Source organism: Salvia hispanica, chromosome 5 (genome assembly GCF_029641045.1).
Source record: "Salvia hispanica isolate PSC_SH4W2 chromosome 5, Shi_PSC_v1, whole genome shotgun sequence".
Classification (NCBI taxonomy): domain Eukaryota; kingdom Viridiplantae; phylum Streptophyta; class Magnoliopsida; order Lamiales; family Lamiaceae; genus Salvia; species Salvia hispanica.
In genome coordinates this window covers 45,590,693-45,617,380 of record NC_142696.1, presented here as the reverse complement: position 1 = coordinate 45,617,380, position 26,688 = coordinate 45,590,693, and the positions used below count along the sequence as shown (strand labels likewise).

The window sequence follows — 26,688 nt, the reverse complement described above, 5'->3', positions numbered from 1 at the left end:
TTTAAATCAATAGATATTGTATTATTTATGAAAATTAAAGATAGTTTTGAACCTAAAAAATTAAAATTATAGCATAATTTATTGATATTGAAAAATATAAATATTTCTCTTAATTCGTCTCACATAACAGTGCACTTTAAGTAGTTGCATGGATTTTAATGAAAACGACGTAGCATCAGTGGAGAATGTGTATCCTTTTTTTTATACTCCCTCCGTTCTATAGTAGTGGAGACATTTCTTTATGGCACGGAGATTAAAAAAGGTAGAGAAATAAAGAGAGAATAAAGTACTAAAAAAGAGTAAAGTGAGTGAGGAGAAATGTGTTGATTTTTAGTACTATAAAGAGAGATGACCCTACCACTATGGAACGTACAAAAATGACAAAATGACTCCACTACTATAGAACGGAGGAAGTAGTAAGGTGATTCGTATGACATATTTTGTGAAGTTGTGAATAAGTGGAAAAATTATAAATAAAAGATGGAGAAAATATGAATAAAAGATGAGAAAATTATGTCTAAAAAATAATTAGGCATTAAGTGTGCACTAATTTGGAACACCTGAAAAATAGTGAAACGTGGACTATTATAATGTGGAACAAATAGAATATTAAATTCATAATTTGCACACGCAAGTAGCATTTAAATCATGCAAAATTGAAACGCCCAAAATGTGGCACCTAACTTTCATGTCATTCAGTGATTTCCACAATTCGCATGACAGGAAGTATTTGAATTCCAAGCAGTGTTGTACAGTTTTAATGGAAATATTGAGTATAATAAAAATAGGAAAAAATAACTAAATATTTTAAATTTCTCATAAAGAAAACCACAATCAATTATTCATGAAGTTTTAGGCCTTTCTTACATATTGGGCTGGGTGATTGTTTGCATTTCTTGTTGGGCCTATCTTTCATATTGGGCTGGCTTGTTATGTCTAACTTCAAATTACTTATTGTTTTCCAAAATATTATACTCCTATCTTCACTTATAAGGCCAGCCTGAATTGGGATCCACACAACTAGCAGCCTCACAAAAAAATTCCAAGTTAAAATAATAATTTAAAGAAATTCCAAATCACAAATTTGTGCTCAGTTTGCAATTTCAATTTCATTTTCAAACTTTTATATATATGCCAAACTTTATGGTAACTTTTGCAATTGGTGCTAGGGGTGAGCAACATATGGTAGTATAACAAAAAAAAAGAGCCAAATCAAACAAAAGAATAAATGAATTTCTTTACTTCTACATTCAATTTCAAATCTTTGATCTTGCACTCAAATAGAACTGAAAATTTTAGTTCTGTTAAATTTATATTTTCAGACTTCTTCACCGCATTCATTTTATTATGCTATGAATTCAGTCACAATATGGAGTAACACACTAAAATTTAAGGTCAACATTACAACATGAGTGTAACTTTATGCCAGTCAAAATATAACAAATGAAATGGTCTCGAGAAAAGTATCATCGATGATTCAATGAATTATTAATGATAATGAATTAACGGAATTATTATTTTTTTCGTCGTCAACACGTACAATTAAATTGAAATAGCCCAGTCATTAATGTATGTAAAAGTATAATGCATGTATCAAGCCAAACGTAGATTAATTGTAGATTTATATACTTTTTGGGTTCTCATAAATTCGAAAACAAATTATCTTTTGCATCAAATGAAGCACTAAATTAAATTTAATCTTTTGAGGGAAAAATGTTTATTATTTAACCAAGGGAAAAAGTTAGGTTGTTAAAACTAGAAAGCACAGGTAGTGTACTAGTGTTTATAGAAATTTACAGACTGGTTGATAAATCCACTCTGTGAAAAGGCTGGACTGCACCACCAATTAAAATTTTCCCAAAATAAACTAAAACGGGAAGTAATATTTATTACATTTACATATTAATCAATTTTAGTAAAGCGTGATATGGGATACTAAGGATTTACTTAAATTAAAGTCATTTGAATCCTAGTTTTTTAATTTCTAAAATTTTCTTGCTATCATCCCTATATCATAACAAAAATAGATACAACTTTCATGAAAAAAGAGAATATTTTGTATACTCCATTAGAAAAGTATATGAAATTACTATTTCACAACGCCTATAAATTATAGCCGAGTGGTTATAAGATAAGAATTGTACTTTGGACGACAATAAATTTCTATCAAGAAGATAGGAAGAAGAGATAGAAATGTGACCATTAGTAGAGTCAGGGTTTAAATTCAGTTATTATTATAAGATAAAAATATTGTTATTATTATTTTAAATAATACATTAATTTTATTCTCCATACGTAAATTCAGTTTAAATTGTGTAAATCGGATTTAATTAATATCAGGGTTTAATAATGTAAATCAGATTTTTATCATGTATTACCAAGTTTTAATCGTTTAATTGTGTCGTGTCAACTTATTTATTGTATCGTGTACCGATCGTATTTAAATTTAAAAATAATAGCTGGAGTTCGGATTGAGAATTTCTTTAACAAGTCAAATACATCTTTATGGATTTGGGGTAGTAATAATCAAGTAAATAGAGGAGAGGAAGAGAGAGAATCTCCATTTGGTACACGGTTTCCGCCACCCAGAATTAGCTTACAAAATATACACACCCTTTCTTCGACTCTTCTACTGTTACTAATACTAACTCTGCATTTCAGAAACACTTATACACAAATCATCATCAACAAAAATGAAACCGGTGTTGCTCTCGGAAACCAAATCGGCCTCTGTTTTCGCGGCGATTTTGGTTTTCTGCATCTGCTTTACCTCCATTGGTGCGTTTATCACTTTTTTCCTTGCTTCCATTTTTTTGTTTTTATTTACTTTTGTTTTCTTCCTTTGGTTTTTGGCAATTATAGCTTTTAGTATGTGCTAATTTGGTTTGAAAGTTTTGATCTTTCTGTTGTTTTTGTTTCGGAAATTTTTGTTCAAATGTAGTAGGAGTACTACTATTCTTTTGTAAGATCTTGGATAAAACAGTAGAACAATTTCATGTTGATATGTGAGAGGAATTGTTGTGATGAAAGATGGATTCTAGTGCTTGTTTGTCTTCAATGTGATTAATGGCTTAGCTAAAAAAATTTAAGATCCTAATTAACTAAAGCATCATGTTTCATAGTAGTTGATATTGAAAGAATTGCTTTACACTTATAATTCATCAGCCCCCAATAATTTTGAATCTGCTTTAGTTTGAGAAAAATAGTACTTCCAAATATTTGATGTTTATGATGTGTTTGTATTGAAGATTGTCATATGGTTTTTGCAGATGCTTATGATGCCCTTGATCCTAATGGGAACATAACTATCAAATGGGATGTTATACAGTGGACTGCAGATGGCTATGTTGTAAGTATATACAAAATGCATTCATAATATATATCATCTCCTAAGTTTCTTTATTCTCTAGAATGATGTACAATTCTTGGATGATCTATTTCAGTATATAAAGATAAGGATCTGTCACACTATCCCCTATTATGCAGAATTATAAATGTTCAGACTACTTATCTTGTAAAATGTGGCTGCAGGCTGTTGTTACAATCTACAACTTCCAGAAATATCGACACATTGAGCTGCCGGGGTGGAAGTTGGGTTGGACATGGGCCAAAAAGGAAGTGATTTGGGAGGCGAGAGGAGCTCAAGCCACAGAGCAAGGCGATTGTTCAAGATTCAAAGGAAACATTCCGCATAGTTGTTTAAAGACCCCTACCATCGTTGATCTGTTGCCCGGTACACCTTATAACCAACAGTCTGCAAACTGTTGCAAAGGTGGAGTTGTAAGTTCTTGGGTCCAAGATCCAGCAAATTCCGCCAGCTCTTTCCAGTTAAGCGTTGGTCAAGCTGGCACGACCAACAAAACTGTAAAGGTACCAGTGAATTTCACCCTCCTAGCACCGGGGCCAGGGTATACATGTGGACCGGCTAAAATAGTGCAGCCAACCAGATTTTTGAGTCCAGATAAAAGGAGAACTACTCAAGCTCGAAGTAAGTGAAAAATTGAAGGTTCTTTACATGTTATGCATATATGCATTAGTTTCAACTTTCAAGTGGTTAATTATGTTGTTTCTCTGTATATACACTTGTTTGCAGTGACAATGAACGTGACTTGCACATATTCGCAATTTCTGGCTCAGAAGACTCCAAGCTGTTGTGTCTCACTATCCTCGTTTTACAATCAATCGATTGTGAGCTGTCCAACTTGTTCTTGTGGCTGCCGGAGTCTAGCTCAACCAGGCAGCTGTGTGGAGTAAGGACTCACTTGTAATTCGTATATGTATCACTTTCATGTATTGTGTTTGAACACGCTCTGAACATTGTTTGTGTGATCTTGCAGATCGCGTTCTCCACACATAGCTTCAGCTCTTTCGAGATCAGACACGAGTAATCAAACTCTCCTGCAGTGTACCAACCACATGTGCCCTATCCGAGTCCATTGGCATGTCAAACTCAATTACAAACAGTATTGGCGCGTGAAGATTACAATCACCAATTTCAACTATGCAAGGAACTATACGCACTGGAATCTCGTTGTTCAACATCCAAACTTCAACAATCTCACTCAGATATTCAGTTTCAACTACGAACCTTTAACACCATATGGCTCCATAAGTAAGTGCACTACATGTATATACACTCTTGACAAATGTTAAAGAATACGTTTTCGTTGTTCTCTAAAACACTCTATAATCCATATCTCTGCATTGGCACAGATGACACTGCCATGTTATGGGGAGTTCAGTTCTACAATGATATGCTGATGCAAAACGGGCCTTCTGGGAATGCGCAGTCGGAGCTTTTGTTCATGAAGGACAAGACAAGCTTCAGCTTCGAACAAGGGTGGGCTTTCCCTCGGAGGGTATACTTTAATGGTGACAACTGTGTTATGCCACCGCCAGATGCCTACCCATTTCTACCTAATGAGAGTGCTTCTGCAGCTCTCTGCACGCCTCGTCTAATAGCAGCTCTGCTGGTATCTTTAGTGAGTTTGTTTTTACATCATTGGTTGGTTTGAGTTGGGGAAATCTAGAAGACAACTGCTAATATAACTGATTGTTGGTGATGGAATTTTTCTGTATAGTGAACCAAATAGGATGCATTCTTTTCTGTTTTGCTTTCCTGCTGATTGTATCTGTATACCAACACAAAAAATTTAAATTTATGATCACAAATGGAAATTCATTTCAGATTCATATTATGTCCAAGAAAATACTTACCTAGAAGATCGAGATGGCAAAGGCCCTTTTCTATAGTTGCCAATGTGGTGGTTGTAGAAAAATCTACATCTTAGGATTCATCTTTCAACAATGCGGCACACTTCCTTTAAATTTGGAGAAATCACCTTGCTCAATTAGCAATGCCGGAGCTACTTATGGGCATGGGCTTCCAAGTAATGTTGGGAAATTGATGAGGATTTTAGTGTGCATTATGATTTGGTTCGAATCTATGAGTTCCTAATCAATAGTTGGCAATTTCATTTTTGTAGGGTCTAGGGAATTAAAATTGGTTAGAGTGTTCTTTGCAATTGTCTCTTCTATGTCACTTTATCTAATTTGATCTCTCCGATTATATTGCTCTCATTCTCTTACTGCTGACAATGTGGTGGCTAACATCGGTACCAAGAAAGATTGTTATCTAAAGGAATCAAAATTATGGACCTATTTTATACTTTTATGCAATTTTTTTTTTGATACATGATTGGTTTCTAGCTACTTAATTTGAGCATGTTTGGTATACTTTTTGTCCCTAAATTAATGTGAAATTGGGTTTTAAAAGTGTTGTGGTTAGCATGTTTTGGATGTTTGGTTACTAATTTAGCTAACAATTCAATTGGGCTTTCACACGTTAGGCTCAATGCATATATTTGGGCTAAGTGGCTTACATATCAAACGTGAAAGCCCAAAAATATATTCAAATTGAAAAATTAAGTTGTGAATGAAATTTGAAATAGTATGGAAGATAAAAGATTAAATCAGGTATGGTGAAGTGTTATACCAAACGATACTCATTAAATAAAGAAACGCATGGTTTAAATATCCTAGTGCGAAGTATTAATACTACATAATTAAGCAACTAATTAACACGAGAAATATCAGCGTTGAAAACAGCAGCAGCAGTGTCTCCGTTACCCGCGTAGAAAGCTCTCCATCCCCTTCCCATTCTCCAACGCTCTCTCGTCGAGTCTTTGGCAATTTTCACATCCCATTCTCTTCCAATCGGATCTATAAATACGGCCGCCCCAAATCATTCTGTCTCGTAAATTTCTCCGGAAAATACTGCAATTCATCGTTAAACAACATAAATATTGCATAATCAATCATCATCATTTATTCATCAAATTAACTCACCACTTTGGCTAGGTATCATCTTCTTCTCAAACCACACACTCTCTTCTTCCTCTTCTTCTTCTTCTTCCTCCCCTGCAATTGTTAACATAATCGGAATACTGAGGTAACAAAATGTTGGAAAAGTATCGCCATGTGGAAAAGTATCGTCCCCAAAAAAATAGATTAGTTTTACCATTTGGGTCGTCCTTCAAAATTAGACAATGTCTAATATGGAAAGGTTTTTTAACAAATTATAATCTATACACATCATTTATAATATGGATTCCACAATCTACTAATACTCATTCCATTTTTCCTCTCTTACTTTACCAATTGCACATTAAAAATTATTCCATTTCTAAATTTGTCAATTTTGTGGGGACTGTGGGAGTATAATAATGGATTTTTAAAAAATAGGAACTTTATTAATTTGAGGAAATGTTAAAATGCATTTTTTTATTATTTTATTATCACAATGCTAATGCCCTTAAATTTGTTCACTCAAGCCTCACATAATGCACAAATTCAAACTTCTCCTAGAAAACCAAGTAAATCAACAAACTGTTCAAGCAATATGATGCTGAATTCTTGTGGAATACAGTTTGGAAACTAATCCAATGTCAAAAAACACAAAATTCAGTGGTAAGATGACTCATATTTCACCAAACATAACACTCACAACCAAAAAAAATTTAACCACAGGACTCCCAAATAACAAAGTAAACCAACGATTCTGCTTTTCCTATTAGAAGAGTGATGTCCCTTTGCCCTTTTTGTCCCCGCCAATTTCGAAATGTTTGCACCTCTGCAAAGAAGATGGCGATTGAGGCACCCCATTAGCACAAAGAGGAGAGAGAGATATCATAGAAGATGTGCGAATATGAGTGGCATACCTTGATTGGGTGTTGGGAGACATGCTTGCAGCCCTGGCATTGCAGCCTCAACACAATCTTCTTGGTTGTTTTGGCCTGGCCAAGAATGACAAGAACGATAGTTTAATAACACTACCAGTTCGCAACAATAGTACTGAAAAACCTAAGAGATTTTACATCACTATCTAAACCGCTAACGAGCACACTTCATTAAAATGAATATAATTTGTTATAATTCACCTTCTTGTGGAAGACGGGCTTGGTCTGGCCACCATAACCAGACTGCTTGCGATCATAACGCCTTTTTCCTTGAGCAGCTAAGCTATCCTTCCCCTTCTTATACTGGGTCACCTTATGCAAGGTGTGCTTTTTGCACTCCTTTGATTTGCAGTAAGTCTTTTTTGTCTTTGGCACGTTCACCTTCAATTTTGCAATCAAAATCAATCAATAAAAGTTATTCAAACAAGAAGCTGAACAGAAAGTATAATTCTGAATTGCAAAATTCAAGCACAAGCTGCACTAAAACTATGTAGTATGTAGAAAATCTAACGCCGGTTTTAAAAGATTGAAACAATCTTTCCAAAATTTTCAGAGCGAGATTTAAAAAATGTAATGCTCAAGTGATCAACTCCCATTCTGGACCCAATATATACTATACTTTATCTTTCCAAATATTGCTTGGTTAGGCATTGCTTCTGGATTGAATGCGTAATATCATGAAGAAATAACATGTTCAAAACTCATGATATTACAACAAAATCATAGAAATAGGCACAAAACCACCGGCAAAATCCGATTTTTCTAATGAATCGTTACCAACCAAACATGAACTCAAATTAAATTATGACAATAAGGCTAGTTTAACAAAGCACCCCGTCCACAAACTACCTAATATTGCGAAGAAAACATACTGGTATTAATCAATTTCTCCATCCCGCTAGAAAAATAACCAAAATCGGAGGCTTTTCCACATCGAATTCGGCGAAACTGACAGAGAAATCGAACCTTTCTGTCCATAGCCTCATTTCGATAATCCATCAATTTAGACTACTATTAACAAAAATAAGTTCCGAGGATATTCCGGAAAATGAATAGATAATTAAACAACTAATTTCATCAGACTCAAATTAAATTAACAAACGCAATGCGCATGAAGCTAGATATCTCTAGAGAAATAGAAGAAGGGAGGTACCATGGCTTACGGCTAGGAAGATCTCTGCTAAACTGCGATTTTGGGGTTTATGATGGACCGACCAGTTTAGGGTTTATAGTTATATGAATGGAGCTTATGATGGACCGACCCGAGGCTCCCCAATACCAAAGCCTACTGTCAAATTGGACTTTGCCTATTTTTTAAACCGACTATTAATAAGATTCAATTTCTTGATATAAATTTGCTCTCAATAACAAAATACTCCTTAATAAAATTATTTTAAGCTAATTATTGATTATCTTCATGGATTGGTCAATGTTGAATCTATTTATCGTCTTATTTTATAATAATTGGAAGTAGAAGAGAGAATTTTATAATTTATAAATTATGTAAAATGACTTTTCTTCGAATTTGGACGAATTTGATCATCAAGCTAGATTAAAATCTAAACCAAAACTGTGTTTAAATTAGCATTGAACTGGGAGATAAATATAGATAATACTGGTATTGATTTTTTTATTTTTATTTCGAAGGTAATAATAATAAGATTAAACTATGAATATATGTAGTTCATTTTCATTAAATTTGAAATAAATAAAATTAAACAAATGGATCTTGATCTTAATGATTATTGATCAATTAAACGAGTCTATTAATTTTGTAGTCATCCAAAGTTAATTGAGTAATTTATTTTTAACACGGGATTTCAGAAATTAGTATGTACCCAATTAAGTGGAGAAATAAAAGAAAAAAAAAATAAAGTAGAGGACCTTTACATTGTCGACACGACTGGCCGACATGTTCGACGAGTACCTTCACATCGGCGACACGACTAGCCGCGAGTGTCTGAAGAATTTTTGTCAGGCGTCATCAAAGTATTCGGGTCCACATATCTTCGAAAGTCGACCCCTCTCGATTGCTAAGGTCCGATAGATTTGCACGGGAGGGTGCACAATGTTCTTGGAATGTTGGGCATCACAGATTGCATGCATTGGCAATAAAAGAACTACCTTACAGCTTGGAAAGGCCAATTCACGACCAGATTCAAAGGCAAACATTCCACAATGATCCTCGAAGTTGTTGCTGATTATCAGCTGTAGATTTGGTATGCGTACTTCGGAGTTGATGAGTTGAATAGTGATATCAATTTTTTGGAGGACTGTGGGAGGATTATTCTTATTGTGAATGCTCTAAGGCCATGTGTTGGTAGGGGTGATAACTCATCTAGGGATGAAATTTTATGATATCACCCCTACCAAACATGTCATAAGTGTAGAGTATAAAGTAAGGAAATAGAATAAAGTAGAAATACATGTGTTTTATTTAAATATTAGATTTTACAAAATAAAAGGGAAAGTGAGTGACAAATCTATATCTATGCTATCTACTCCCTCCGTCCCACATAATTTTACCCAGTATTCCATTTTAGTTCGTACCACATAATTTTACTCATTTCACTTTTACCATTTTTGGTAGTGGACCACATATTTCACTAACTCATTCCTACTCACATTTTATTATAAAATTAATACTTTAAAAGTAGGACCCACATTCCACCAACTTTTTCAACTCACTTTCTATTACATTTCTTAAAACTCGTGCCAAGTCAAACTGTATAAAATTATGTGGGACGGAGGGAGTAAAAATGACAGTTTATTAAAATTATTAGAACACCCTTTTTGGAGGGAAAATGGAAAGTGATGTGTAATAGATGATGTGTGATTTATTTATTTACTTTATTTATTTACTTTATTTATTTACATAAATAATTTGCAGAGAGAGTTCTTGAATGTTGTGTTGCTGAGCTTCATTTTTTTTATCTATACTAATAGAAAAATGGAAAAAATAAAAAGCAATGGCCAAATTAATGGTCCAATCAAGTGAGACTTCCCAAACAAGTTTTGAAATAGTGATAAATCAATGTAGAATTGATAGAGAATTCATTTATTCATTCATGTGAACTAATGTTCTGATTGCAGTGCTAATCTCCTGGGGATATTCTGCCCGAAACCGGCGACCTCTTCGGTGACAAACAAAGGGCAACGCCGGCATGAAAGAACAGAGGGTGACGACTGCCACCTAATGCAGTGGCTGTCGGGGCCGGGGCGGCAACAACAGGGTTGCGGCGTGAAACCGAGAGAGATATGACAGAATGGCGGAAGAGCCGGCGATGAAGGGCGGTGGAGCGGCGGGGCGGGCAATCGGACCAAAATGGAAATTAATAACTCTTATTCGGGGACGGAGGGAGTAATAGACTTAGTCAATTTCTCAATTAATATCACACATTAATATTGTTTTTGTGATATAAAATGTAATATTAAACTAAAGTACATAAATTAATTATGAAAAGTTTTGAATCGTAACAAAAATTAAATATAACTATAAAATAATAACTTTTTAGAATAAGATTTAAAGGTTGTTGATATTTAAGAATTTATTCTAATTTATTACTACTACGCTTTTGTAAAACTGTAAGTACAAAAAAAAAACTTAACCGATTATAAGTAAATAAAGAATAATATATTAATATTGACAAAAACAAAATACCAAACCTAAAATTTAAAAAGTGATCGTTTTATAATTATAGTGATAGTGATACATGGAGTTAGTTCCCATTTGATTTTAGAAGTTAATTATAGTAAGTTTTATATTACTAATCATATTATGTTAGAGAAGTTACAACTCTAAATATATACAAATACCAAACCTAAAATTTCAAAAGTAATACGTTTTGAGTTATTGTAAACTGTAAATTTTGAATATTTATTTCAATGCATATATGTAGTTAATTTCTAATTATAAAAAAATTATAGTACTCCTGTTAATCTTAACTGAAAAAAATTAGTTTGTTAAAAAATTATTATAATAAATGCTTATGATTTATATTTTTAAAGGTATATTTGATTATGCTTTCATCAATCTTTCTAATATACTTATATAATTTATTAATTTATAAAATATTAGATTAACAGAAGAAAATTAGTTTGTTAAAAAATTATTATAATAAATGCTTATGATTTATATTTTTAAAGGTATATTTGATTATGCTTTCATCAATCTTTCTAATATACTTATATAATTTATTAATTTATAAAATATTATTATTATTACTTTTTCATTTTAATTATAATTTACCAAACAAACCAAACTAATCAACAATTTTCTTTTTCCTTTCGGGTTATGCCAAAGTCGTTGAGTCATTATAATAAATACTTACTACAAATTTAATTTTAAGAGTTTGTATTTTATTGATTGGTAAATTAAATTTATTGTGGTATAACTAAATTATTATAATGAATATTTGTAGATATAATTAATATAATAATTAAATTATTTATTATATTTTATTCAAGATATATACCCATAGATACTATTTATTATCTATTTAACTTAAATTATAAGTAAGTATATTAATTGTGAAAATTTTAGGTTATTTTTGTATTCTTGGTCTATTTCTAAAAGGCATGTTTTTAGTCACGGCAAATGTATGTTGTATTTTCAAGAGACAAAATTATACTACATCCGTCCCATAGTAGATGTCACATTTGGGAGATGCGAGACTTTAGAAAATGTTATTTTGTGTGTTAAGTGGTGAAAGAGAATGTAATTTTATAATTAATGTGAGACAGAACTTTTTCTAAAAGAGGAAATGTGACATCTTTTGTGGAACAAACTAAAAAGAAAAGTATAATATTTAATATGGAACGGAGGGAGTATATTCTATAGTGATAATGTTGATGTTATATTTGATTCTATTATTATGTTGTTTACTAAAACTTTTTCTATAATTAAAGTATATTTGAATTTTTCTATTTGATTTAAAGTACTTTAATCTATTTTTTCAAATTAAATATTGATTTATTTCAATAATTTGTTGTTGATGCTTATACTTTAATGAGACTGGTCGTCTACTGTTTGTTAAAACCCAACAGAAAAAATTACATGCTAAAATGTATAGTGGTTTGACGGAGGCTGTATTGCGAGGTGAGACAGATGGTTCGATGCATAGTAAACGAAGCATTATGTCTTCCAGTTCTGTTGGTGGTGCAAGATATATGATCCAGTACCAAGATGCGATGACTATTTATAGAACGATTGGTTATCCAAATTTGTTTATTACATTTACGTGTAATCCGAAGTGGCCAGAGATTGTTACTCCCTCCGTTTTTTAAAAATAGCAACTATTTTCATTTTGGGCCGTTCCTTAAAAATAGAAACTTTAGAATCTTTCTATTTTAGGACATGGGCCCCACTAACTCTACTTTCACTATTTTTCTCTTTCTCTTTCTTACTTTTCTCATTTTTCTTTTCTTATTTCTTACTTTACCAATTTTTCTCACTTACTTTACCAATTATGCCCGTGCCATTTTAAATGTTTATATTTTTTGAATACGAAAAGTAGATTTCTTGGGATTAAGGGACTAAAATCAGATGATCGTTCAGACATTGTATGTAGGATTTTCAAATTATCTGATTTTACTTTTTGGTCTTTATTTAAATATAAATCAAACATGCCGAAATATGAAGTGAAGTAAAAAAATGAAATTCGCGAACGACTCTGTATAGTGTATATATTGACCCTCCCTTTTTCCTTATTGCTAAACCCTTCCCCTTTCTCAGTCTAGGGTTTAACATCACTCTCTCAACGATCCAAGGACTGCAAAATTCCTCTTGAGGTATCATTTCTCTTTTAATCTCTATTCAGGATGAGCTTTATCATATGAGTCAGATTTATTTATCTTCTGTTTTTGGTGGGTAGATTTTTCTTTTTCATGTATAAGCTTCGACTTTCTCTTTAATCTTTGTGATTCATTTTGTGATACATTTAGTGCTTTCGGAATGGCTATCTATTAGTTTAGTTTTGGCATTAGGTATGATTTAGCTTCTGTTTTGGGAATGAGCTGAATAAATAAGAGAATAAAATGCCTATATTTTAATTTATTTCTGCGTTTTGCTTGTATTCTTCTCGATCTAACGAAATCCTTAATGTCGGTTTATTTGTTCGTTTCTCTGATAAGAGGGTTATAATTATTTTCAGTATTCTGTTGTTTTTTTGGTAGCTACTGAAATTAGCATCTAATAATCTTTGTCAATCTTTCAGGTTGTAGTAGGAATGGCTTTGTTCAGAAAAGCTGCAACTATTCTTGGGAGGACTGTTAGCAGCAGAATAAATCATGAAACTTCAGTGTCCAACCTCTCTATTTTTCAAGCGATAAGATGCATGTCTAGTTCAAAGGTTTTTGTTGGAGGTGCAATCTCTTTTTTTTTCTCTATCAGTTTGAGTGGTTCCTCTTGTGAAATTTTGTATGACATCCACTTAATTTGTATTGCAGGACTTTCTTACAACACAGATGAGCAAAGTCTTCGAGAGTCTTTTGATAAGTATGGAGAAGTTATTGATGGTAAGATTATCAAATATCATGATCATATACCTTATCAATCTTTGAACAATGTGATACTCTCAGTCACCTGAAGTTGATAACACATAATAATTTAATATATAAGCCTGTGAATTCTCCACAGTGCATTTTGTTCTAGATTTTATTGGCCATTAGATGAAAATATGCTTGGTCCCACCCACTCGATGGGGCTTTCTTGATTTTTGTAGGTAATGTGGAATCAGTAATCACATCTTTCTTACTCATTGCTGTATTTGTACTTGCTTGTTCAAATAATTAAAAACATTGATGCAACCCCATAGCATTACTTTTGAAATAGGCACTCTTAGTGGTTATTCTAGATTGTGAATAACTTCAGGTTGTGCTTATGGAATTATCTTTGATCAGGGAGTGTGTTGATTTTGAATTTGAAGTTGACATGTGTTTCTTCCCAGTCTTGTTATTCGTCTTTCTTGTATTGGTTAACTAGTAAGGGTTTTCATCCTGTATTGACTATTGGTAAATGATGAAGATAGTTGTGTCTTTATGCAGCGAAGGTAATTGTTGACCGTGAAACTGGGAGATCCAGGGGATTTGGGTTTGTTACTTTTGCTTCTGCTGAGGAGGCATCAGCTGCCATTCAGGCTTTGGATCAGCAGGTTTGGTAGCAGTGTTCCATCCTTTCTAGTTTCTAACAGTCTGTGTTCTTGTGGTTTCTCAACCTGACAAGTTACAATTACATTTTCGTGTTCCTTCTGGATTACCTTCAGGAACTTCATGGTCGTCAGGTGAAGGTTAACTATGCAAATGATAGGCCACGTGGAGGCTTCGGTGGTGGTGGTGGATATGGTGGAGGCGGTGGTTATGGTGGAGGCGGTGGTTATGGTGGTGGCGGATATGGTGGAGGTGGTGGTGGTTATGGTGGCAGTGGTGGTGGCGGATATGGTGGAGGTGGTGGTGGTTATGGTGGAAGTAGTGGTTATGGTGGCAGTGGTGGTGGTAGTTTTGGAGGTGGAGCTGATACTGGAGGCTATCCTGCAGCTGGAGAGAGCCAAAGTGGTGGTGGTGTTACCAGAGGCTTCGGTGGTGATTCAGGTAGCTATGGTTCAGGTGAAGCAGATGGTGGATTTGGAGGTGGTGAGGCAAGCTACAGAGACGACGACGCCCAGAACAACTTTACTGATAGACGGGGTTGATATAGCAATCCCCTGCAATTGGTTCAATTAATAATATATGGATTTCGATTGTGGTTTCTTCCAGAGTTCCTCCAGCTTGTCTTACTATAATTTCTAAGTATTTCATTTTTTTTCTTGATCTTGTTTACTAGTAGTAGTTTATTAGTATAAGGTTTTTTAAGTGCTGAGCTGCCAAAGCTTTATTTGGTGTTTGATATAATGCCACTATTATCCAAATATTTTACTTAACAGGCTTTATTTTGATTTACTTATGTTCATAATAAATAGAGCTGCATAAAGCTTTTGGTTTGACTCAGGAAATATATAATCTGTTTTAATATAGTCGGTTGCCTACATTCTAGCGGATGCTGCATCTGCATTATAACAGAAATTCGTTTTCTAGATTATGGAGTACGTATTTTGTTGAGAAATAAGTTTGTTAGTTCATCCAAAACTTCTTGTATGTTTGTAATTTTTCTGTGGGTATACTCTTTTGATTGCCATTTTCTTCATTACAATCATATTTTTGAATGACTGTAGTTATAGTGATAATAATTCCAGCGACAGATATAGTATTCAAATTTTGGATTTATCTATTACAAATATTGTTGAAGTTACTATATTTTTTAAATTGTGGGGCGCACCAATGCAAAAAAATTTAAAGAAAAATGGGCCATAAGTAAGTTTTATTAGATTAATAATTGGCTTGTACAGAGTCACATATAACCCAATCGCAATATTCTTTGTAGTATAAAACAATCTAATTTACTGAAGTCACGAATCATACCTTTAATTTTGTAGAACATCATTATGCTGTATATGTTACTTATAATTAGGTTGACATTGAATGCAGTAGCAGGAAAATGGTGTGTTGCCACAATCATGCGGTTGAATGATCTATCCAAGCTTACAATCTTATCGAGATGGGCACAATACAAGATTTTCAAAAAAATATTCAGCTCTTATAAAATCGTCGAATTATCAGTGTTTTTATGCAAAATCTGAGCGTCAAAACCTGAAATTACAGAAAAATTGTATTCCAAAAGTGAGGGACTCGTATTGCAATCAATTTTTTACATGAAACTCTTTGGTGTAGGCAGTTGGCGGCCCCCTCTTGTTTGGTCCATTGTCTTAAGGCTTTTAGTGTGAGAGTGACATTGTCGACATCACGATTCTTTCACCCAAAAAAAATTATGTCGTACATTGCCAACCAATTACTTTTGTATGGTAATTTTGGACCATGTAATAAGATATCTTAATATGTACTCTATCCATGCTACTCGTACTTTTCTATTTCGGATCGTCCCAAAAAACTTACACTATTTCTGTTTCAAGTAAGAATTAATATATTAAAATTAATTAAGTGTTTCCTTATTAAGTGATCTCTCATTACACTAAACATACTAATTTAATTACACTAAAAAATCAATCCCTAACGTCTGAAAGTGAGATTAGGTATACTAAACTATGACATATGTTATACCTCAACACTAATAATAATTTAAAGCACTCGAAATTAATAGGTGCGAATTTAATATCCAAGTATCTATATTTTATGTCATTTATGAGAGTTAAAAACTTTTTCAGTAAGAGCTGGAAGGCTTTAAAATGCAGTGTTATTGTCACCGTTCTTCATTTATTATTCCTTTAAATTGACGTAAATTTTGGTTAGGAATTTTAGTACAATACTAAGTTTAAGATCTCAAATTTATAGTTTATGAAGTACGGATTCAATTATAATAAAAACGTGTCAAAAATAACGGAGAGTCTTTGTGTCTTTGAAATGTTGATATTTGGATCTGAACTAATAATATTTGAATCTTGATCCATGAGATCGTCGTTTAACATGACAAATTTCTATAATGAAATAATGAATGAGTAAAATTTTAGTAATGGTCTTTCTTATAGCAAGCTGGGTAATGTGCAATATGAATCGAAGGACATTTATTGGAGGAGAAAATGTGGGTACCTAAAGATATAAACATTGCACTTTTAGATGTCTCTTAATATTAGAGCAAACCATATATACTTCATATGAATTAAAATGCATGTGAACTTATATATCATCACATCACATGTTTTTGGTATACTATCTAGTTGTAATGGTAAATCACACGAGTAAGAATTTTATTTAACCAAGTTTTGTTTAATTTCACTGTTTAATTTTATAGGAGTATATATTGAGTATTAGAATAAAGGTTAATTTTGGTTCTAAACATATGACCAAAATACGAATTTGGTCCAACACATTCACTTTTTAAAAAACAGATCCATAACAATGAGAATGTCGACAAAGTAGTCCTTTTTTTACGGTTCCGTCAAAAAAGGACCACTCCAATAAGGATTTCATTTGTTATAGACCTATTATCAAAAAAATAAATATTTGGACTAAATTTATAATTTTGTTATATGTTTAGGACCAAAATTGACGTTTACTCAGTATATTATTATATGTGAATTGTACAGATGGAAGATGTTGAAGTTATAGTTTGTGTGGTCCTGTATAAATTGGTAGCTAGTGTAACTAGTCACACACGTTTACACGCAGAAATGTAATAGTATGTGTGTGTGAAATGAATGAATGAAACAAAGCAATGAATAAGTAATTGATATTGTTATTTAATGATATTGTAGTATTTTAATAAGTCTTCAAACATCATGCAGGCACGAACAGAATATGTGGTCTCCTCCCAACAACATGTCGGCACGCACATAAACACCCACACGTACAATACCAATACCTATACCAACTTCATCTTCCCCATCTCCAATTCTATAATCTCAAACCCCTCTCTCTCTCTCTCTCTCTCTCTGACTCTTCAGGCTAATTAAGATGATCGGTTTGTGGCGGCGGAGGCGGTGACCGGTGAGCAATATTTTATGTTGAGGATTTTGTGAACAAATGTGTGCTGATCAATTTCATTATATTTTTGCTACTTGACGTTTTATATTTCGTTCATGAATATCTTGAAATTTTACTTGTGCTCGAATTAATGGTGTTTACAATAGAGTTGCAGAATGGTAAAGCATGTATAATTGATGATTATAAGTGATTTTTCAAAATTAATTTGATACTCCACATATGATTTATAGTCTTCTGCTAGGGTATTGAACTATTGATGTGCATTTTACATAATCTATATATATAATTGCATTTTATATTATGTCTTATGGATCTAAGTATATTTTGTTGTTTATAGAATATACTAAGGGAAAAGTACAACCTTATTTCACAGTGTTTATGGAAAAGAAAATATTACCTTCGATTAAAATTGGATAAAATATATAACTACTTTTCTGTGAAATGGGAAACTTGCAAATGCAAACATCTAAATTTTGGTTGGTGAATTAACTCTTTTTAGCTTCTTTTAATTTTTTACTTTTGAGTGGTTGTAAATTGTGAAGCTCGAGTGATATTCAAAATTTTATAAGTGAAGAAGCATTGCATTACTAAATACGTATATAAAAATTGAAAATTAAAAACTCCAGGATCTATGCAATTTTCTTTACTATGATTTTCAGTGAGAGCGCTCGTCAATTTTAAATAGCAATGCAGGCTAAAATTAGAGCTATAAGGAAATTAGAAGAGAGACATATATTGCAATTAAAAATGATTCGGTTCCTCACAAAAATAACATGTAATTAAATGGTTTTGTTTGAACAATAATTGTTTTGAAAAATAATTTGTTAATTTAAATTTTTTTTACTTAGCTGAATTGGCAAGAATGTGAGCAAAAACTAGATCTACAAACCTAAATTAAGTTAAATAATTGAAAAAATGACAATAAAAGTAGAATAATTAGATCGGATATAAAATTATGGGATCAAATTTGTGTTTTCCCTGAAGAATAAATAAATAAATACGTACTCCACTATTCAGCACGAAATAACAAGTGTATCATTGGTTTGTTTTTAATATTTTTGTACTCATTAAATCCAGAGTAAATTATTTTATGACACCCACTGTTATGAATCATCAATAGAGTTTTCCACAAAGTGTAAACATAAATCCTAATATTTTCTTCAATTTAACTGTGTTTTCTATCTTATTTTTAGGGAATATTTTCTTTAGTTTACACAACAAACTAAAAGCTACCTATTTTTTCAAAAATACCAACCTGTTTTCTGTATTTATGCTACAGGAGAATATGGATATTGGTTAAGAAAAGCAAAATTGAAGAAAAAGTCCCTAAAAAGTTGTTAAAAAAAGAAAAGAAAGTGACAACAATGTCTGTGGCTCATGTGGATGATGATGAAGAAGAAAACATTCACAAACCAAGCAAGCTCCAACATGCTGAGAAGGCTCTCCCCAATGGTGACATCTACCTAGGCCAGTGGGCGGAAAACTGCCCGAACGGGCAGGGCAAGTTCCTATGGGCAGATGGCTGCATGTATGTAGGCAGCTGGTGCAGAGGCAGGACCATGGGAAGGGGCAAGTTCAGCTGGCCCTCGGGCGCCACCTACGAGGGCCAGTTCAAGAACGGCTACATGGATGGAGAGGGCACGTACACGGGCTCATCCAACGACACCTACAGAGGCATGTGGCAGTCCAACACAAGGCATGGTGGTGGGATGCAGAGTTTCAGCAATGGGGATTGCTACAAAGGGCAGTGGTGCCACGGGAAGATGGAGGGGAAGGGGAGATATACGTGGAAGAATGGGAACGAGTATGTGGGGTATTGGAGGGAGGGGAAGATGAATGGTGTGGGAACTCTTGTTTGGGCTAATGGGAGTTTGTATGAGGGGAGCTGGCAGGACGGGCTGCCTAAGGGAAACGGGACGTTTCGTTGGGTTGATGGGAGCTTCTATGTGGGAGTTTGGAGCGAGGATGCGAAGGAGCAAAGTGGGACTTACTACACATCTAGTGCTAATAGAGGGAGCATTGGTTGGGACCCTTTGAATGTGTATTCGGTGTATTTGAGAGACTGTAGTGTTGTATCTGTGGAGAAGATTCTTGTTTTTCCTTCGGAGAAGATGGTGAGCTGGCAATGTGAAGGGAAGCCGTTGCAGAATCTGATCATAAGGCCTGCAACGAGGCAAGGAAACACTATATCGAAAGGGCATAAGAATTATGAACTAATGTTGAATTTGCAGCTTGGAATAAGGTATCTATCTATCATCTTTGATGCTTTCTTTCTCCTTGAAAAATAGATACCCTGCATTTCTTGTTTGTTTGGCTCATTTTTACATCATATTCAGACATTCTGTAGGAAAACCTGCACCGGCTACGTCTCTTGACTTAAAAGCAACAGCTTTTGATTCGAGAAACAAAGTGTGGACCAAGTTCCCACCAGAAGGAACCAAGCACACCCCACCTCACCAATCATGTGAATTCAAATGGAAGGATTACTGCCCCTTGGTTTTCAGGTATTTTCTCGTTTGTTCTACATCGTCTTGGTAAAGATCTTGCTGTCAATATGTAAGGCCTTTTAACGGGATGATGGGCCTGATTCTAATACGAACATTGTGTTTGGACTTTGGTGACATAGTTCTTGATTTCTACATTTTTTGCAGGACACTTAGGAAACTATTTAAGGTTGATCCAGCAAACTACATGATGTCAATATGCGGGAGCGATGCCCTCCGCGAGCTCTCGTCTCCCGGGAAAAGTGGTTGCTTCTTCTACTTGACCAACGATGACAAGTACATGATTAAAACTGTTAAAAAGTCAGAAGTAAAAGTGAGTTCCATACTATTTACTGGTGAGTTTATGCATGTAGATATGATTGCTCCATTCTACTACTCATCATCTAGGACAAATCCCAATTACTAAAACTTTAATCAGTGCATAAATATTTCATCAGAACTATGCTGTTTGTTCCATCATCTCATGTGTGTGACTGATTTTGACAATGTGATTTAACTGTTAAGTGGCTCCAGATTTTTGCAGTTTGTACTAACTAGTTCTGTTTCGCATAGCAGATGCTTAAGCGAATGCTTCCAGCTTACTATAACCACGTTCGTTTCCATGAAAACACGTTATTGACCAGATTTTATGGCCTTCACTGTGTGAAGATGACTGGGCCTGCACAAAAGAAGGTTCACATGAAATCAGATACATATACATTCTCTTTTTTTTTTTGCTATACAAAGGCTTATAAATACAATATTATGCAATGTGACAAGCAGGTAAGGTTTGTGATCATGGGAAACTTGTTCTGCACTGAATACTCAATCCATAGACGCTTCGACTTGAAAGGGTCCTCCCACGGCCGCCTAGCTGTCAAACATGAATCCGAGATAGACTCAACAACCACCCTCAAGGATCTTGACCTGAACCTCATCTTTCGACTGCAGAAATCTTGGTTCCAAGAGTTTTGCAGGTAATCAATCAATCTCGTTCCATCAAGTTCTCGCAAGTAGTATCATCCAAATCTTGATCTGTGAACTGTCATATGCAGGCAACTGAACCGCGACTGTGACTTTCTTGAACACGAGAAGATCATGGATTACAGTCTCTTGGTTGGCATTCATTTCAGAGAGATATCACCATCTGGACAGCCACTCAGTACTACCGAGACAAAACATCAAACTCCCATTGGTGAAGGAGATGGACACAAAAGCAGTGAAGGAGAAGCCCCCTTTGATGCTAACTGGTAACCATTGGTTTATCAAGTTAAACTTCAAATTCCAATCATGAGATGCTGATAGAATGTAGTGATGTTTTGAAGGTGGTCATCTATCAGATTAGGTTCAAACATGCATGCGCGAGCTGAGCTGACAACGAGGAGAAACAGCGGTGAGTGCCAGCTGGTGGGAGAGCCAACAGGGGAGTGCTACGATGTGATCCTAGTGTTTGGTATAATCGACATACTGCAAGACTACGATATCAGCAAGAAGCTTGAGCACGCGTACAAGTCCTTCCAGCACGATCCAACATCAATATCGGCTATTGATCCTAGGCACTACTCCAAGCGCTTCCGTGACTTCATATTCAAGATTTTCACAGAAGATCAACACGGATGATGTTTGTCTCGTTTTGAGGCTCTGCATATGAGTGTAGATAAAGGTTGTTTGAGGGAGTAGATGTTATATAGAAATGAGAGAAACATCAGATGCATTCAAAACAAGAAGAGATCATCTTCTGTATATTATGTTGCACTTTATAATTATTTGTTGGAATCACAACTAATTTACACTTCTGTCTGTTGTATATAAACCATGTTTCATTAGTTTGGAGTTTTGGTCAGGCCTATCACATCTTACAAAATGGGAACATTTCCAAACGAATGCCAAACACTCTCGAGGATACAATAACAACAACAACAACAACGACAACAACGGCCTTTTATGAGTACAAAGATCTAAAGATGTGTTTAACTTCAAAATATTAATGATTCAAAATCTTATCTTATCAAGTAGGAAACATTTGTGAGCACTACTTTTGAATTGAAAAGAAACAGGAACTTTCCTAGGTTAGCAAATGACTGGTGGGCTCATTTATTTGTGAGCACCACTTTGAAATTGAAAAGAATTTGGCTGATTTCTTTATTAGCAAATGATTGGTGGGTTCAACTTTTTAAGCCCCCATGTTTTCTTTACACTACTCTATTTTAGCTGTGATTTCCTGGAAATTTCCTAAACATTATTAGGAATTAGTCTATCTAAAGTTGATTAGTGTTTAATCTAATTCCACTCAGCTTCATATTAACTCATTTCCTGAGATTGTTTTCACCTGAGCTATCCATTTCCGGTGAGTAAACTCTCCATTACTTCTTTATACTTATATAATTTTCCTGCTTTAGCTATGTTCTTAAATATAGTTTATACTTTAAATTTAAATTAAATTCATGTTACCAGTCATGCTTTCTGTATATGCTATTTTTAGTTTCATAGCTAGTGATTCATTTAACTGGTCGCATACTTGCATATATTTTGAAAGATGTATCTTTTAGGTATGTCTTGAAGCAGATCTCCACACAAAATTTAACATAAGAGTTTAGATTTTAGTAATTTTATTTTCATGTGCTAACCATGACAGAATTTAATTTAACTTCCTTTAAAATATAAGTTGGAATGAAAAAAATAATGCATAAAATTGTACAGCAAAAATTTTGATTATAACTTGTGCTGAACACAACTCTACTCCATCAGCAGAGTGAAAAAATGCTACAGCAAATTTTGGAATCCATTTTCCAAAAGCTGGGAGAAAAGCTGGTAGACTATTCACATAACAATGTGACTGTCTTAACAAATTTAAAGCTCGATGTCACAACTTTGGAGACAAGCCTTACCTCATTGTGTGCTATAGCATTTGATGTCGAGGCCAAATGCAAAGAAGATGCATCGAGGAAAAAGAAGAGAAAACGAGAAGTTGAAGATTGGTTGACACAAGTTCAGCTAATTCAAACTAATTTTCTTGAACTACAATCGCGTGGATACATCACTAGGCTCTTGAGTGGAGGCCGAATAGCAAAACTGAATAACCGAGTGGGTGAACTCATGGAGCAAAGCAGGCATTTTGGTGAAGTTCTAGTCGATGATTATGATCAGAGGGGAGAGGCCTTTATAGCAGCTGAAATGTTTGGTGAAGCATTTGAGGAAAATTTGGACATAATTTGGGGGCTGTTAGTGGATGATAAGGTGGAGAGTATTGGTATATACGGGATGGGTGGTGTAGGCAAGACGACTTTGACAAAGTACGTCCACAACCGTCTGCTGCAAGAAACTGAAGATTGTGTGGTTTGGGTTACGGTGTCTCAGGTGTTCAACATAAACAAGTTGCAAGACAAGATAGGTTGTGCCATCGGTCTCAAGCTGTCGGATGAACATGATGCACACAAAAGAGCAGCTGAATTGAGGACAGCATTCTCCACAAGGGAAAGCATTGTGCTCATTTTGGATGATGTGTGGGAAAACATCAAACTGGAAGAGGTTGGATATCCACTTGGCAGGGAAGGTTGCCGGTTGGTTATAACAACTAGGTCTTCGAAAGTGTGTCATCAGTTCGGTTGCAAGAGCATAAACGAAGTGAAAACACTGCATAATGATGAAGCATGGGACTTATTCAAAGAGACACTGGGGCACGAGAGCCTACCTTCTGATGTCGAGGAAATTGCCAAGTGTATGGTCAAGATGTGCGATGGCTTGCCTCTTGGGATCATCACCCTAGCAGGAGGCATGAGGGGCGAGACGGCCGTTCATGCCTGGAGAAATTCAATGACAGAACTGAAGAAATCCTTTATGGGGCATGATGACATGGAAGATCAAGTTTATAAAGTGCTCAAATACAGTTTTGACAGATTGTTACCTAATCATCAACAAGGGACGAGGCGTGGATACACGAACTTACAGCTTTGCTTCCTGTATTGCGCTTTATATCCTGAAGACTGCAAAATACCAAGAAATGAGTTAGTCAGGAAATTCATTTTGGAGGAGCTGGTTGATACATGGAAGAGTATGAAGGCTCAATACGACGAGGGTCACTCCATGCTGGATAAGTTAGTGAATACGTGCTTGCTAGAAAGGACTCGCGATCACAGGGATGGAGATAGCATCAGAATGCATGATCTGATGCGAGCCATGGCGCTGAAAATTACTGAAGGTAAAACTGTGGTAATAGCAGGCGACTGCTGTGTGAAGGAACTCCCCAACGACGAAGTATGGAGTGAAGATCTTGAGAACTTGTCCTTGGTTCAGAACAGCATACAGGTGGTTCCATTTCAAATGTCTCCAAAATGTCCTAAGCTGTCGAGGTTGCTTCTTCGCGAGAATCCATTGGATTATTTGCCAGGATCATTTTTCTCGAGAATGCCTACACTGTGCACTCTTGATCTGTCCAGGACTCGTATACGAGACTTGCCTGATTCGTTATCTGATCTGAAGAGCCTGAAGGCCTTGATTCTAGGAGGGTGCCGAGAGCTTGCAGCAGTGCCAGACTTGGGAAAACTGAAAGCACTTAGGGAGCTGGACCTTTCGCATAGCGGAATCCTGAACATGCCTCAAGGAACAGAGAAGCTCCTCAATATGAAGCGATTGTTATTAAACGGCGCAAATTACTTGAGGATGTTACCTGCAGGAGTGTTGACCAATCTCTCAAATCTTCAACTTCTTCTTCTCCCATATCAAGTAAAAGCACCAGTAGAGGACATTGAGAGGCTGAAACAGCTGGAGGAATTTCAAGGACCTGTGGAAGATGCGCGTGATTTTAGCCGTGTCTTTAGAAGTAGAAGAAGCCGGGTACATGGTACTTTCTACAACATTCAAGTGAGATTGGTTTATGATGGTTTCTCTAACCGTCGCAATCTAGTGACTTTCCATCTCCGTGATCTTGAGAAAGGAGATGAGAACCAAGGTACCATGTCTGCAGCACATGATACCCTAGTATTCCATCACTGCTACGGTCTAAGCAACTGTTTAGCCGATGACTTCTCACGATTGGATGATCCAAGATCCCTCAAGTTGTTGGAAGTTTATAACTCAAGAGGAATAGAATGCATGATCACATATGAGAAGCCAGGATCTCAGTTTTCAAGCCTTGAAAAGATTTTGCTGCAAGACTTACCCGATTTTATGGGTATAATTCGCAGACGGGAAGCAAGGCCTTGGGGAGAACCAACATATGCACCAGCTGAAGCTGCATTTTCTTCTCTAAAATACTTGACACTTTGCAAGTGTAACAAGATGAAGAAGCTAGAGCTGCGCGCATCAGATTTTCCAATGCTCGAAAGAATCTGTGTTAGGAACTGTAATGAGATACAGGAGATAACAGAAGCAACAGATGGAACTGGAAGAGAAGAAGCAGAAGCATCCGTTGTCTCTCTTCCCCGGTTGAGACAGGTGTACTTGATTCATCTGCCACGACTGTCGAGCATCTGCAAGGCAGCATTGTTATGTGATTCAGTTAACTTAATTCACGTGGAGCAATGCCAAGCATTAAAGAAACTGCCGTTGAATTTCTCAGAGAGCGACAACGACAACCATGCCCTCGATGAAGGATTGTATCATTGTTCGCCTCCACCGTCTCTCGAAGAAATCTGGATACTTGAAGAAGAGAGAGAATGGTGGGAATCATTAGAGTGGGAGCATCCCATTCAGTCCCATCTCATTCAGCCTTTCCTGCGATTTTGGGACTAATGAAAGAAACAAATGACATTTTGTTGTAATTCATGTATGTATTGCAAACTCAGTAATTAAACTTAATGCAAATGACATTTTGTTGTACTAAGGGTATCAGCTGAAGGTTTAGACATGAGCATATGCACAATCTTGTTCATTTAGTTCAAGAATCATCAGTAAAGCATACAATAAAGGGTGACAAGTTATGAGATTCTTGCAGCTTATTCAAGAATCATCATCAAAGACACTAGGACTAATATTATAATAATGTATGTGCTTAGTGCTAAACCCTGTTTCCCTGTTAGATTGCAAAGCTTCAATTCCAAACTGGAAGAGTTCATGCTTGATTCCAACCTCTGCATTTCAACTTCAAGTTATGCTTCGATTCCACATAAAGATTTCTCCTCAGCCTTCTCATGGCAAGATTCTTCATTTCCAATTGCTGGAATCAAGCTATGACCATTGCTCAAAGGCATGACTGTAACATTTTATGTTCATTTCTACAGTTCAACTTGTGCTATGCTAACTCGAACTTTGAAGCTAGCTTTAAACTCAGGAGCTTCAGTTTCTGAGGATTTCATGACTGGAAACTAGTACTACTAGTTGTTAGTAGTTTAACAAGACTGGAGAATGTTGCTGTAGCTAATAGGACATTTTTTTTATTACACGATCGATTCATTAAGCCTGGAATTTTGTCATAGAAACACCAGGTCCCTGTTGCATCT

General features: G+C 35.1%; 5 protein-coding genes across 5 annotated transcripts; 4 read left to right on the top strand and 1 right to left on the bottom strand.

The window, feature by feature from the left end:
- Positions 1-2,591: 2,591 nt before the first annotated feature.
- On the top strand, positions 2,592-5,191 carry LOC125187051 (COBRA-like protein 1). The gene is made up of 6 exons (XM_048083562.2): positions 2,592-2,778; positions 3,270-3,349; positions 3,532-3,988; positions 4,094-4,250; positions 4,338-4,612; positions 4,714-5,191. Exons 1-6 carry the CDS (start codon positions 2,694-2,696, stop codon positions 5,013-5,015), a joined length of 1,356 nt encoding a protein of 451 aa, XP_047939519.1. The 5' UTR covers positions 2,592-2,693; the 3' UTR covers positions 5,016-5,191.
- A 1,685-nt stretch (positions 5,192-6,876) lies between these two features.
- Positions 6,877-8,534, bottom strand: LOC125187099 (large ribosomal subunit protein eL42). Its single transcript, XM_048083618.1, has 4 exons — positions 8,392-8,534; positions 7,440-7,619; positions 7,221-7,295; positions 6,877-7,132 (listed from the first exon to the last, which is right to left on the bottom strand). Exons 1-4 carry the CDS (start codon positions 8,392-8,394, stop codon positions 7,073-7,075), a joined length of 318 nt encoding a protein of 105 aa, XP_047939575.1. The 5' UTR covers positions 8,395-8,534; the 3' UTR covers positions 6,877-7,072.
- Positions 8,535-12,892: 4,358 nt separating this feature from the next.
- LOC125188408 (glycine-rich RNA-binding protein 3, mitochondrial-like) lies at positions 12,893-15,173 on the top strand. The gene is made up of 5 exons (XM_048085231.2): positions 12,893-13,028; positions 13,454-13,601; positions 13,686-13,754; positions 14,283-14,389; positions 14,501-15,173. The coding sequence occupies exons 2-5, from the start codon at positions 13,466-13,468 to the stop codon at positions 14,924-14,926; spliced, it is 738 nt and encodes a 245-aa protein (XP_047941188.1). The 5' UTR covers positions 12,893-13,028; positions 13,454-13,465; the 3' UTR covers positions 14,927-15,173.
- A 2,412-nt stretch (positions 15,174-17,585) lies between these two features.
- LOC125188407 (phosphatidylinositol 4-phosphate 5-kinase 6-like) lies at positions 17,586-22,074 on the top strand. Its single transcript, XM_048085228.2, has 8 exons — positions 17,586-17,771; positions 19,048-20,010; positions 20,105-20,272; positions 20,420-20,585; positions 20,828-20,944; positions 21,035-21,228; positions 21,307-21,501; positions 21,577-22,074. Exons 2-8 carry the CDS (start codon positions 19,133-19,135, stop codon positions 21,869-21,871), a joined length of 2,013 nt encoding a protein of 670 aa, XP_047941185.1. The 5' UTR covers positions 17,586-17,771; positions 19,048-19,132; the 3' UTR covers positions 21,872-22,074.
- Positions 22,075-23,006: 932 nt separating this feature from the next.
- On the top strand, positions 23,007-26,068 carry LOC125188406 (putative disease resistance protein At4g27220). The gene has a single exon (XM_048085226.2). The coding sequence runs from the start codon at positions 23,012-23,014 to the stop codon at positions 25,979-25,981; it is 2,970 nt and encodes a 989-aa protein (XP_047941183.1). The 5' UTR covers positions 23,007-23,011; the 3' UTR covers positions 25,982-26,068.
- The last annotated feature ends 620 nt before the right edge of the window (positions 26,069-26,688 follow it).